Genomic DNA, 15,042 nt, shown 5'->3' on the forward strand with positions numbered 1-15,042 from the left:
TCAAAGAAATGGCAAGTCTGCTTTGTGAGAGAGCACTTGAAGGCCTCCATCTGTTTAACTTCTCTAAATAGGAGTAATGGGTACCAAAAAGGTACCTAGCTGTAGGTAGGGCTTGATTATTATGGAAGGAGAGATATGACTGTCCATGAAGATGAGGATGGTCTTGATGTCCTAGAATATCATTATCTATTCACGCATTGCTGTATTTTCAAGGACAGTTCAAGAGTCCAGAAGGCATTCAGGTTCCTGGAGGTTTGGCTGACAGGGCTCAGGGTCTACTTGGAGCCCGACCGACCCAGCCCTTAGAGCCAATCCTTATCCCGAAGTTACGGATCCGGCTTGCCGACTTCCCTTACCTACATTGTTCCAACATGCTAGAGGCTGTTCACCTTGGAGACCTGCTGCGGATATGGGTACGGCCCGGCGCGAGACTTACACCCTCTCCCCTGGATTTTCACGGGCCAGCGAGAGCTCACCGGATGACGCCGGAACCGCGACGCTTTCCAAGGCGCGGGCCCCTCTCTCGGGGCAAACCCATTCCAGGGCGCCCGGCCCTTCACAAAGAAAAGAGAACTCTCCCCGGGGCTCCCGCCAGCTTCCCTGGGATCGGTTGCGTCACCGCACTGGGCACCTCGCGGCACCCGTCTCCACCACTCTGGATTTGGGGATCTGAACCCGACTCCCTTTTGATCGGCTAAGGGCAACAGAGGCCATTGCCCGCCCTTTCGGAACGACGCTCGCCTATCGCTTAGGACCAACCAACTGGTGTTCAACTGCTGCTGTTGTTCAACAGCCACGGGCAGCCCCCTTTTAGGGTAACTACAAGCTACTGGCGGGCAGGACTGAGTCCCAGCAGTATGCTGGGTTTATAGCAGACTGTCCATGATATCAACACAGTCGCCCTGAAACATTTTGGATTGGACAAGCAGAAAAATTCCAGCGAAATAAAATTGAATGAAAAAAATCTTTCTTCAAAAACTATCCAATAAGCTGCAGTCCTCATGCTGCCCATATAATGTGTGAATCACAGTCCTGATGGATTTGTGTGTGCAACAAGTATCTCCAGCTCTTGGGAAAAAAAACAGCCAAAGACATCTGATTGTACTTTCCAAGAGGCTGCTACTGCACTTAATCAAAGATACTATATGAGACAGGTACAGTCTTCTCTTCAGCCACCGAAGACTTCAGGGTGGGAATCTGACTATTTTATATCTCAGCATTTCCGAAGGCCCCAGTCCAGAGCACAGCCCTTGTTACAGGACTAATATAGACACAAGATCCTACCATACCACTAAAATTCATACCAGTATGAACTCCATCTGGCTTTACAAGAAAACAACCTACACCTCGACAGCCTCCCTAGTAATTGTAACTCCTGATGCGCTGGCATCCTCTCAGATTCAACCGTGACCTTTACAATTTAAGAAATAAAACTTCACTACCTTTTCAATATGTTGAATACACAGGGAAGACAGGAGTCCTCTGTCATCCTGACAGGGCTCTGATCCCAAGCGTGGTTCCACTTCAGAGGGAGAATCAAGTAACAGGCTAAAGAAGAAACTTAGCAAAGAGCTAGCCATCATGGAGGAAATGGAGATGGCAAGCCCAGCACATCTCCAACTGCATTTGTTTTTCAATGACAAATGAAGACGTTTAATTAGAACAGGAAATAGCTTGTCACCACCATCTGGAGTTACCATGATCTTTTAAAAAAGGAATAGTCTCGGAAAAGACAGTCTAGAAAATTTCAGCAAGAATGACCTAGTCTTCATCAAGTTATGAGTGAATATTAAAGTTGCGCAGCAATTTCCGTCATCAACAGATTGCTCAGTCAGCCCTTCTCCACTGCACTGTTTTGGCTTGGATTTTTTTGCTTGTCCTTTTTGTTTTTCTGGTCTCTCTCTTCTCTCACCCCAAACTTTTTCCTGTCAAAAAACTACAGTTTAGGAGTTACAAGAAAAGTATCAGTATTTTTTGTGTGCTTCCACAGAGGGCTTCTGGGCCAGTTACATAACATTGTAACAGATACCGCTTAGCTATAGCCATTCTGTACACATATGGGAATATGCCTTTTAATGAGCATTTGGAGGATGACAATGGACTTTGTACACATGATATGCAACATGGTGGAGTTTACATTTCTCTTACTTGAATTGACTGAACATACATTATTTATTTCATAATATTGACAGCACTCTGGCTACTAATTCTTCTCTGCTGGGAGTGCTTTTAACATTCCACATTAATGAGCTACTTCAGTGCCCTTTCATAAAATAAATCAATCTGTCTCAGGCAGGTTTCCTTTTTTTCCTCAACTGTGCAATTTGCCTCTGAAATTACAGCTCAGGCCACAAATAGGCAATAGTCACTCCTGCACCTGTGACAGCATCCCCTCCAGGCCAGAATATGAGAATTAAACATTGTTTGAACAGGAACTCTCCTCCTCCCCATGGAATGAACAGTACAAGCTTAAAACAGTTCCAAAATACTGGTTTCTACATGCCCAGAAAAAACACTTTTAGGTCACATTGCAAGTTCTCATTGGATTGATGGTAATTAAGAAGTTTGGCCTTTTTGCTGGAGATACAAAACCAAATCACTGTCTCACTGAACAGTTAAAAACTCTCCTAAACATGTCTGGAATAGTTTCTCTATAATATCATGGGGTGTGCAGAACACATTCATTTCCCATCTGGTATATGAATTTGTTTGCATTATTTGTTTCTGTTAGCAACTACAACTTACTAGAAACTACACAAGCATACACACAGACACAGTTCTTATTAAAAAAAATTTGAAAGAAATGAGAAGGGATGAAAGGGAAAACTTGAAAGTATTTAAGTGAATGGTTTGTTATATCCTTTTAAGAAACTGTTTACACACAAAACTGCCATTTCTTAAAGTAGTATCAATATTTAAGTTGTTTGGTTCAAATACAGGAAACTTCAGCAGGTACTCTCTTTAAATCAACTCAGCCCCTGGCTTACATAGCAAACCCATACAACTGTGTGCAGATTGCACTTTTGATTCACTTTTAACAATTGGATATATGGACCATCACCTGTTTTCTCTCCCCTTTCACTTTACTGAATAGCTTGTGTGTCATAAATGACAGAAAAGGGTGGGGTGGGGCCTCTTCAGGAGGAGTTTGAATGCAGGGAGGGAGCCTTGCAAATCAGTACAGAAAGGGTATTCCACAATTGAGGAATGTCCCAGAAACAGCTGTGGTACTTTATCAGGACTAGCTTGGGATAGCTGCATTACATGTAAGTGGGGAAGCTCCAAACACAACACATAAATAATATTGATGAAGTCTTGTGTGTGTGTATAAACATATACCTTTTTTTTCCACACACTCCACAAATTATGCACTCTCTGTGACATAGGATATACTACCCTCTTTTCCATATAAAACCCTCTGGAATGACAGTGATACCCCAACTGCTTTAGTGGCAATAAAAACCTTTTTGTTTAACTCTTAAATTTTTGAGCAGCACGTTGTCAGCCAGTGTCAGCACATTTCCTTGGGACCAGAACCCCACAGTGCATGTCACTACACTAAAACAGAAGGACACTAGTCCATAGAATCTCATTTAAGATAAAGATGGTTGAAAAAAATTCAGACAAGTCTTCACAAACAAGTGATACAATTTGTTGTGATTCTTCTCATAGTGAAATTCACAGCTCTTCTTTGTCCTCTTTCCTTTAGTAAACAACATATAATGGACTTTGAACACTTACTTGTAGGTCCTACTTCTACATAGTAAGACAGTCATTGTTTGTGAGATCCTCAGTGTTTCTTTCCCTCAAGCTGCTGTAAATTAATTTTTTCAGTTTGATAACTAAGCTTTAGGCAGATTATTACTGTAGTTCTGAGCTTCAATGCTGTCTTCATTCTGCAACTGGTTATGTTTTTCTTCTACTAAAGAGAACTCTGAAAACACTCTGCCTGGTGAAGTGCTTTCTTTTTACATAGGCAGTGTCTACCAAAGCATAATGCTGCAATTTGCAGTAGCTGACTTGTTTCAGTAACATAAACAAGACAAACTGTAGGTAGAGGTAATATCTTTTATCAGGTATTTTTCTGGTACAGCTTATAAAAATTAAGCCATTTTCAAGCACAGAAAGCTTTTTACAGGGAAGATGACTTCAGAATGAGAACTTGTGATCACTTTGACAGTGATTCCATTTTTGCTGCAGTCAACAAGGAGTTGACAATCATAGTTGACACACCTGAGCTGACACACCTGAGCTGTCCTTACCCTGCAGAACTCTGCTTCCAGAAACAGCACAGCCAGGTCAGCTGCCCAGCCTCCTGGAGAGATCTGGCAGGTTGCACTGAGCTCTGTATTGCCTTTGTTCACTTAAGCCAAGTTCTGGTACCTCCACGTGTCACATCTTGATGTCAGTGTATTCCAAAAAACAATGAGAATTTATCATCTATGGCTGAGACTTAATAGACTGATCTCTGAGAATTACATTGTCATTGAAATGTACTCAAAAATGGAAGAAAAGACCTGTGTCAAAAAAGGGTTATTTGCTGGAAGGGTGGCTGCCTGAAGAGAGACTGTCAGCCATATTAGGTCTCTGTAAAAGTTATTTTTGTGCAGACAGAAAATAAAAACCAAGGTGATGCGTAGTCATCTAGAATCAATGAAAGTGGGTGCCAACATCTTCACAACACATACTGAGAAGACTCCCAGAACCATGCATACACGCTGGTTTCTATGCGGAAGGTTAAGTGTTTTTGCAGGGTTTCTCACCTCTGTGTAAAGATGGAAATCTGGGACTTTTAAACTGCTGCTTCTTACGCGGTTCCTACATCTTTAGATTACATTGAAAAGAAAATGTAAGAAGTACAACTGACCTCTGCAACATCTCTAAGGAACACTGGACTGCAATCTGGCCATAATCTCCGAGGGAAAAATCAGCAGCATTGTAAGAATCCCATGGTGGTTTTACAACAAACCTCCAACAGGTCACAATGGGAGACTCTCGTGTCTCCTTTCTTGCTAAATCCAGCTCAGCAGCATTTCTCAGTGTGTTCAGAGTGTATTCCCTGCATTACCTCACTAGCAAAAATCTGCTATTTCCCGTTAAATGTCTTGAAAATGCATATCCAATAATAATCTTTTTATGTGTTAATTCTAAACTTTAATGATTTGGACTGATAATGGTAAAATCTCCTTTTGAGACAAACCAGAAACATATCGAACCAATTTTTTCCCTCTTCAGTAGTGCAGTTCCCTGCTTTCAAGACTTCTGCTGGGAACTCTGCAAATGCTTTAAATGATTTGTCACCTTTGTAATTTATTTCTTCCTCAGTCTGAACAAGAGACTCATTAGTGTTTAATTTCTAAAGAAGCTTTGAAGACATATTAGTTTTTTGGCACTGTTAGATTTCTTGTGATACTGCTTGCTAAAACTTATCTCCATTTCATTAGGAACAAACTGGATATGACTTCAATCATAATCGAGTGGGAGGTGTAATATCCACACTGTGCATAAAATTATAACCAAAAAAATATTTTTCCCACCTTAATATCCTTTAGCTAATAGCAGAAAGAGTGAGTGTGAAATCAGCAGTGCTGCTTATTAATCTGTATTAGCCTACACTGTTTTAATGTTAAAATATGAACTAAAGTAACTTAGAGTCTGCTCCCGTTAACTACCTTGTTATTCTGATAATTTATATGTTTCATAAAGGTTTTCAATTTCACAACGACAGACTTTGAAAAACCAAGGGAATCAATGAACAATGTGAACTGACTGAAAAGCTCAGGAACTTAAGTGAGGAAGAGGACTGAAATTTCTTTAAATCCGAAGTACTGAAAACAACACACAATCTGCATTTCACACATGGGGATACTTGTGAGAAAGGAGATTCAGCCTTGTATTGAACAGACACTTAAACAGAAGCTGGCTAGTGAGAAGGGGGTCACAAGTGATGAATGAAAGTACTGATCTACATGTAAAACAGGATCTTCGAGGTCTGGAAGTGCAGGGATTATGGAGCAGCTGCCACGGTTAAATCTACAGTAAGGTAGATTTTGCAAAGAAAGTCAAACCAAAGAAGAGCAAGCTCTTAAGTATAACCAGAAAAAGAACAAGCAAAAAGGTAGTAAACGAAGACTTAGCCTCAGTTTCATAGCAGTGCAGAGTGTGGAGACAATAGCAGGATGGACATCAGGAGCATGTACAGAAGTGGAGGCCACTGCAGCCAATGATCTCTGTCCCTGAACAGTGAATGAAACAGCCAGACTAGCATAACTGACTTACAACAAAAAGTTCCCCACTCAGAATCAAGTGATCCAGCGATGACAGAAGTAAATGCAATGACTTTCATTTAAAGAGGCGGGAAACAGTATGTGTTAATATGGAATCATTAGTACGCAAACTGTTAAAAAAGATTTTGATGAAAAGAATTATCAAAAGCATGGAGGTGAGGAAAATGGAACAGGCTCCCAAGGATTGCTCATGACAGGCTAAACTGATATCTTTGCTTGGCAAGATATCTAATTTTTTTAGACAGCAAGGATAGAATACTCTAACCAGGCTTCAGTAAAACATTCAGAAAGGTTCACCCAGAACAGGACTGGAATAGAGTTAAACAGGCAACCAGGCAGAAGAGAAATATCAATGGTTGTGTTGGTGCAAGAACCATTGGGATGGAAGAAAGTAAACAGAGTTCCACAGAAGCAGTCCTGGAACCAAACTTCATTTAATATTTTCATTTTATAGCTTGGCACAAAAATAGAAGATCAGCTAATAATACAAAGGGACTCATCTCACCTAAATCTTGTTGTCTAAAAATCAGGCTTTTACTGGAAAATAGTTGCTCCTTTCATAGTCAATGTAGAAACAGGCACCTCGGAGGGAAAGTCTGTCTAGAGATGTCTAAGATAGCTCCTTCTTTCCAACTGCCTGTAGAGGAAGTCTAGATGATTTTATTAAACAAACAGCCTAACTTTCAGATCGATAACCATGCTATTTAGTGGTTGGCATAACAGATATAGCTCACAGAGAAAATATTTCATTCCTCCAATGCATGGGAATGAACTTTCCGCAATCCATGTATATATATGAGAGAGGTTTTGGGTTTATCTTGACCAGACTTGGTGTTCAGCTGTACCTAATGAATAGGCTTCCTACATTAACACACACCAGTCTTCTGCTCTCCAGTGGAGGCTGCTTACTTTCAAAGGGCAATACTAGTCCAAAGGAGGTTTGTGGGGTGAGGTTCAGAAGCAGATCTCCAAAGGCCAAAAAGCATCTGGCTCTAGTTTGCCTTTACAATGAACTTACAGACTGAAATACTAAGTATCGGGTGATGAAATAATAAAATACATTAGCCTTTAGTAGCCCCTGGGCAAGATTCTTACTGCTGAGATACATATCTAGAGAGGGGATTAGGGAATTAGAACATAAACCCCTTTTCTTACTTTGTAGTTCTCAGCAATTCTTCATCTCTGAGCTTTGCATTCTCAGAACTTAATGACAGGGTGCTGCATAAGGACTTACTAATGCAGCTTATATGAAGCACACCATGAACTGCACACATAGGTTCCTTTGTATAGCATGCCAAAAACATACTCTTACGTGTAATCATCAAAACAAATAAAACATGCTATTTTGATCTAGAAGATCTTTAATAGCTATTTTGTAAATAATAATCTGTCTTTATGTATGGTTCTGTCCTGCAGCGTAGCATTTGTTAGTGGCTACTACTGCAATCCACCATGTAATTGCTGTTCACAAAGAGGACTCACTTCAGCTAAAATTTCAAGTTGCGCAGTCCAGAGTAGAAGACACTGAATGTGAAAAGCCAAACAAAAAAACTGTGCATACTACCAGTTTCTTTCCCTTCCCATTGTTTGCTCCCCTTTCCACAATGTCATTCGTTCATCTAACAGAAACCAGGAGCTAGGTCCTCAGCAGTGTTAATGCTACAACAATGCTTTCTCCATACTCACTTTTGGCACATGTGGATTAAATTCTACTGCTCTGTGAATAGCTTCTACTGCATTCATCTCTGCAGTACTCAGCCCTCGTCTTGAGGCAGCCTCTGGAGAAAATCTACAAAAGCAAAGAAACAAACACATTAGGTCAGATATGCTAGTAAGAAAAAGACAGAAAAGGAATCTAGAACATGGGCCCATGTAACCAAACTGAGTCAATTCCCTATGCTCTCCAAACTCCCATAGCAAGTGGAAATTCTGAGTGATTTATTACATCAAGGCCAATGAAAATCCCAGCAGAAGTGGAAAGCATGTTTGCGTCTAATCATGGCAGAAAGTCAGTTCAAACAGTCCTTTCTCTGTCACTAATCTAAATTTGCTCTAGGTACCTTGCTAAGGGGCATATTCAAGGCTGAAGTTGCATAAAAAAGAAAAGCAAAAAAAAAAAAAAAGCCAAATTATTGTTGGAGGCTTTCTATTAAAAACACGTTTGGGGAAGTTTTAGGGAGATTCCCAACCCAATGCCCCTGGGTCAGGTTGGGATGGAAGCACGATGCAGCAGCAGTAGCAGGTGGTCTACTGGCCGCAGCACCATTGAGGGTAGCATGCCCAAATTGTGGGCAAATCATCTGCCCCAGTGAATGAAAAACCAGACCATGCAATCTCTTTCTCACCTCACACCCCACGGCTAACTCCAGAGCTGTACTTGGCAGGCAGACACCACAGGGAAAGCTGTGACAACCTTAGCCCTGCCCTCCCAAGCTGGAGTCGCTGTGTAGGGAGGAAAGATGTTGCAGTAGGTACTGGCGATCTACAGGATAAAAAGAATGAAAGAAAATTACTTAGATCTTGATGTGTACATACACTTTAAAAGCAAAAACTATCAGGATGTCAGTCAAGAAAATGGCTTTCCACTCTACTTGCTTTCCAACTTTAGGGAGGCATTCGACCCTCAGGTGCACAGACACAACTCCACGTGGGATTTGTGTGAAGGCATCTGAGAACAGAATTGGGATTTTTGAGCTCCATCTCACAAGGAGCTGAGCACCCTTTCAGAGCAGGCCCATGCTCTCAAGTCCACAGGCAACAAGCAGATGTGCTCAGCACCTTGGAAGGTTGAGACTCAAGAGAAAACCATAACAGGAACGAGCAGATATTCGTGTCTCTAAAAATATGAACATCATCTACCTCTCGGAATCCCTGACATTTAGTAATGCTAAACCCACCTGTCGCTATTTAAGTAGATGAGCAGTCTTCTGACAGCACTTGTAAAACGACACTGTGCATCCACGTTTAGTTATTACCTTTTTGTGGTCAGGTTTATACAAAGTTGAAGAAGTTCAGCCACACAACACCTTTAGTTGCATCTTCATTATACTGTCTAGGAAGCCAAAGCTCACCCAGATAGTATACATAAAACTGGAACAAGAATTGAATTCATATGATTTCTCTTCTTTTCTTCTTCTGTAATATTTGAAGTGCAATGTTTGATCACTGCAAATTTTTTCTTATATATGAAGTCCTTCTATGAATTTACTGCAGGACTGAATTTTCCTGCTAACCCAGCAGATTGTTAGGGTGTGGGCTCAGCTAAGAGAAATCTTGAGTTAAATCAGGAATTTTGCTGGACAGTGGTTCTTATGCACTTACTTGTCAGAGACAGCTCTGGCTTTGAGCAATGCAGCTGTGTAACATATTGTTGCTGATTTTGGTAAGCTTATATCTGTTGAAAAAAAAAGAAAAACGTAAACATCTGAAAATTTAAAAGCCTGCAGAAAGAAAAGTGTTTGATTGATACTTCAGAGTATGCAAGCCATATGCAAAATTATTAAGTGAATTCAGAATGCTTTCTGATCTTGGGATTGTACTCCTGTGTCACATGGATTTTTAAATTTCGACCCAATATACAGGCTTTAAAACCCATGTTAATGACCACTGAAACTTCTATTTAAGCAGAAAGTGGGTTCACTAGAGAACTAATTCAAAGAGTGGCATGACAGAGACGTAACAAAAGAACTCATTTCTGCATATATAAATGTATAGGTAACCTGGAATACAGGAATTTTTCCATAGTTCACAAAACATCTAGGTAATAGCTGAGGGCTATCTTATTCACTCCTCTTGTTTTCACGCAGAAGCAGTTGTCTAATATGAATTTGTGGCAGCTATACAAGTTAAGACAGCTATTTAAATAATAATGGATTTGACTTGCAAGCAAACAACTATTAGATTTATTGCAGTTAAAGATCAACAGTAAAATAAAGTGCTTTGCCTGTTAAGGAGATCTTGGACCAAAATATTCACCAGTCATTCTCTGGCTATTTTATGCTGTTCCAGAGACACATAGGAGCTATAAACCTGACTTAACCCATTAGTTCAACTTAATTTGTACCTGTTCTCTACCAGCAGATTGTCACAAAGCATCCAAAAGGTAGAGAGAAATGCTGCTTAGCAGACTCGAGCTATAGATTTGTTCCCACTGTAACAGAGAAGAATTGACTTCCACACTAATAATCTACCCAGCAGACACATATTACATAGTGACTGAAATACTCCATCAGCAAAAAGTTAAAGATTACAGATAAATTAAAAAAAGAAGAAAGAACACGCCCCACAAAAGGCTGAATTCTGCAAACACTTCTGCACACTGCCTATCTACTACTGTAAATATATCCCAATGAAACAGGAAGCATTAGGCCCTGAGATAATATTACAACTGCCTACAGTAAACAGCAAATACACAGAATATTAAACAAAAGGCACTGGAGTAGGCCCACTGTAAAGATAAACAGCAGCTAACCTGACTATTGTTCTAAGAAACTATCTGTCCCTCAGTTTGTCATTAAAGTTGATTAGAAAGAAGAAATTACCATAGAACTTGGTAATTTTAGGGGTAAGAGACACTTGTGATTTACTGAACCCCAGTGCCTTGCAAGACAGGGCTCCAAAAAAGGTGTTAAAGAGGACAAGCAAGTTACATCTCAGCAGTCACCACCCTTCACTTCTTAACAACCAACTAAGCAGAATGTTGTTCTGTTAGACCGAAAATGTTGCGAGAATGAGGCACTTTGAAAATGCTACCTGTTAAATCCCCTCTATTGTCTTTTTCTGCAGTTGTGCTTCAAGTATGAGATGTAAAGATCTTGTTGGAGGCTCCCCTATAGTATATTCCAACTATAATTTCACTGGAGTATGTAATTGTAGCAACTAAAGTGATTAAAACCAACAGCACGCAAAGTAGTCTGGGTGATAAAATATGTTAATTACTACACTAATAGAAGCTAGCGACAGAGACATACGTAAGCACATCTTCAATGACAGGAGGAGAAAACATTTATAAGCACCTTCAATAACCCTGCTTATACCAGGTTTTCCTTAACATTAGGAATTAAAAGTTATTTCCAGTAAACAGAAATGACCTTTTTAAGAAAATAGTAGTCTCTGTCTTTCAGTATAAACTTCATTAATCAAATCATAACTGGAGTGAAAGGTAGAGGAATGGAAAAGAAAAAGAAAATGCAAATCACAATGATGTGCTGTCATTTAGAAGGTTTTCAATTGGTCAATAGAATACCTTATTTTCCCCTTACCTGTAAGTGCTTCTCTGGGCCATCAAGCTACCATTACCTCACGGAAAATATTTTCCCCTGCATCAGTTCAAACACTGGTTCAGGACCTGACCTTTACAAAATTTTGCATGAATGACACAGAACAAGAGGTCTACTTAGCAGTTCCTGGAAACACATTTTCCCAGGCAAAAGGCAAACTCCACATATAAAAAAAGGACCAAGAAGAGAATGTTTGCTCAGACTTCTTCAAATAATGCAGCGAGAGCACCACTTCATTTTTCTATCTTTTTGAAGGAGCTGAAAAGTAGGAGGAATCAGGAGGTCTGGAGTATAAAACGGATGTAGCAGAGGAAAAACATTTTCTATGCCGATGAAAGCTGCTGGCTCAATTTCATTAAAGAAAGCAGGTATGCCAGCAAAACCAGAACGACAGCAAGAAAATGGCAATTCAGCTGTTAATACACAATCCATGAGGTGAAACAGTAAGACAACAACACACAAACACCATCTAACTACGTGTATAAAGGTTAATTTCTGCATCAGATCATTGATACCTGAGTGGAGAATGTTCAGTGGAAGTTGCATGGACCAAGTTCTGATGAATATTACAATTACTGGCTAAGAGATTAAGATATAATACAGTAGGAACTGAGCTTGATACAGGGTTAAATATACTAAAACAAAACACCGTATCACAAAACAGTATCTTCTAGTAGGAAGTGCGTGCTCCTGTGGAAACATCTGTGCATATAGATTGCAGGATGATCCACAATGAACTGCTGGCATCTGCAAGGAAGGGAAATGTGGTGATGTGAGGTAAGGCTCAGGTGCACCACCTGAGTTATTCCTGCAGAAGAAATGGGATTTCTCAAGGAACATTGTGTTCAAATCTGATCACCCATGGTCAAGAACAACTAAAGTAAACTGAAAAACTGGATTGTTTTTGTAACAATCTACATGGAATAAAGTCTGAGAGAAGATAGAACTGTTCCCTACACACATACCCACAAGGAACATCAGGAAAGGAGAAGGGCTGCTTAGGTAATGTTGGCACAAAGATAAACAGTTCAGAATTAAATTTAGGCTAGCGATTAAAAGATAGTTCCAAGAAGTGAATTTTTGAGGCACATTTCCAGGTAGAATAGTGGGGCAAACAAAATAGCTAATTCTAAGACGGAACTTGCTCAGCTCATGGAAGGGTAATATCATGTAGCGAATGCAATGGCGAGGGACCTGACTCACCCAGGAGGCCTTTTCCAGTACTGTGCTCCTAACGGGCAAGCAGCAATTATTTGAGGATGATACCTACAGTCCCTTGGCAGTGGAATATATACATATAAATGTTCATTTTTATGTTGCTGTGGAGATAGCCCTCAGTAGGTCCATGCCCACTTCCCTCCAAAAGCATTTTGCTTTTTGTTTGCTGCATATTAGACCATAAGTATTTGGTTATGCTATATCCTGGTCTGATCACTACAATACTTTAAAATCCTCATATAATTTAGGCTTCATCTCCAAAACTGGACCCTTGTATTTTAGAGAAAAGCATAAAACAATTACGTCTGGTTACAACTTGAACTTAGCAAGGGAATCACATCTAAACTAGCCCTATGAGAGATGTCCTCTGTCAGGAACCAAAGTGAAGTTTTTCACAAATGACTGTGTCCAGCTCTGTGAGCCATCTGACAAAATATCTTCACGTATATTGTTTCCCACCCTCCTGTGATTACTTGTGGATCTCCCACAATGTGCTGAAAGATGTGACTGCTATTCTGTTGTCAAAACCATCAGGGCATTTTTGCCTAATAAGAACTGATGTGTCAATCCAAAAAAGACTCTCCTTCTTCCTTATTGCTTGTATCTTTAAACAGAATACAAAATAGTCTAGACGTAGTTTGTGAGCATTTTCTTTCGATTAGCTCTAGTCAGCTATGGGGAGGGTTGGGAAAGTGAATTCTTACTGGTCCTTTGCTTCATTAGCGGTTGCTTGTGAGAGTGAACTAATGGAAAGATGCTACGGATAGAGACTTGCAACCATAATATCACTACTTCTCTCATTCAAGATATCCAGAATACACCATATATCATCTAAATAGGTCATGGGATCTATTGTTTTTATAAAACCGAAACTAAACCAAGAAATGATGAATCTGGACATGGACTGGTGCAATGTCCCCTATCCAAGAGATCAGAAGGCCCTAAATATGAAGTGACAGGTATGCTGCAATTGCTTTAGTCATTAATAAATGTAAAATCTAAGCCACTAATTAGAAATTTTTCCCTATTTTGACCCCAAAGCATATGTTATTCCCAAGTCAACAATACAGATTCCTATGGGCTTAATTTCAGACAGTTGAATAGTCTTATCAACACTAATAGGACTTAAATATTTGCTGAAATAAGCTGTAGATCTGGGGACATAACTTGCACAGTTAAGATCCTTCCAGTAAAACTGCTAGTTCTTCTTCATATAGCACTGGACAGAGACTGCCTTAAGCTGCTGGAATCAGTCACATTTCCAAATATGTAACTGAAAGTATACCAACAAACTGGAAGAAGTTATGCAAAGAGGTAAAACAAAAAATGGTGGAATACAGGACACTTATTGTGATATGGCTTGGGGGTGAACCCCACTCTCATTTTCTCAGCCTGTCGGTAGACTCTAGTGTTTAAGTGATAGGCCAACACCTGCCCTGTCAGCACAGAACTCCCCCAGTTCTCTGCACCTGCAGGCTGGAGTGTCAACTCTTGCACAGGTGGTAGGAAAAATTGCTTATGGGAAAGATTGAAAGTGCTTTAGCAAATAAATATGTGCAGGCTGGATCAGTGATGACAGAAAAGAGATGCAGTCATCTATAAAGACACAAACATTAAGGAAGAAAGTTAATTAAGCTGATACAAATGGTTAAACGCAAGAGTTATGGGATGGAATTCAATAAAGGAAAGTACGAACTGAACATCAGGGGAAAAACACTTTGTCAGAAAGATCTAATATCCTGTAGCACTATCTCCCATGAGAACAGTAATTGCATTTTTCCACAAAATGTGGTAGAAAACATGCTGGAAGGAGCAAAAATATGAACACAATGATCTAACGCTTACTTTGTGCTTGCAAAACAAAGCAGTTCCGATTCTCTGTACTTTTGACATTCTTCCTCGGTGGTGGGAGACACCCCAATCAAACACAAACACATATCCACTGTGTATGTTAAGGCCTGGATTTTGGTCCCCTGATAGGATGGGAAAAACATTTCAGCACAAACAAAAAGTGTTTATTTCTCCATGACCACAACTAAAACTTAAACTGTTCAGTTACGGAGAGATTTTGACGGTCACTGCTGGTTGTAAACACTTCATATGCAACTCTTGCTGAGATTAGTATCTCAGTGACCAGGCAGGTGTCAGCCCCTTTGATTTGACCAAGTTCAATCTTAAATGCATCTTGAGGGGAAGGAATCATTTCTCCTATAGGAGATTAGAAAGAGCAAGATTAGTACAATTAGTTTAGGCTTTTT

General features: G+C 40.0%; 1 protein-coding gene across 1 annotated transcript in view; it reads right to left on the reverse strand.

Annotated features, from left to right (window-relative positions):
- ST7 (suppression of tumorigenicity 7) overlaps window positions 1–15,042 on the reverse strand; it is a gene marked incomplete at its 3' end in the record, with an annotated part of 156,923 nt that overhangs the window by 17,338 nt on the left and 124,543 nt on the right. Inside the window, exons 10-11 of the mRNA XM_082001783.1 lie at window positions 9,609–9,681; window positions 7,974–8,076 (exon numbers count right to left, since the gene is read on the reverse strand). Of these exons, the coding sequence (XP_081857909.1) occupies window positions 7,974–8,076; window positions 9,609–9,681 (176 nt within the window). The remainder of the gene's footprint in view (window positions 1–7,973; window positions 8,077–9,608; window positions 9,682–15,042) is intronic.

This window comes from Phaethon aethereus, assembly GCF_964289735.1.
Source record: "Phaethon aethereus genome assembly, chromosome: 1".
Lineage (NCBI taxonomy): Eukaryota > Metazoa > Chordata > Aves > Phaethontiformes > Phaethontidae > Phaethon > Phaethon aethereus.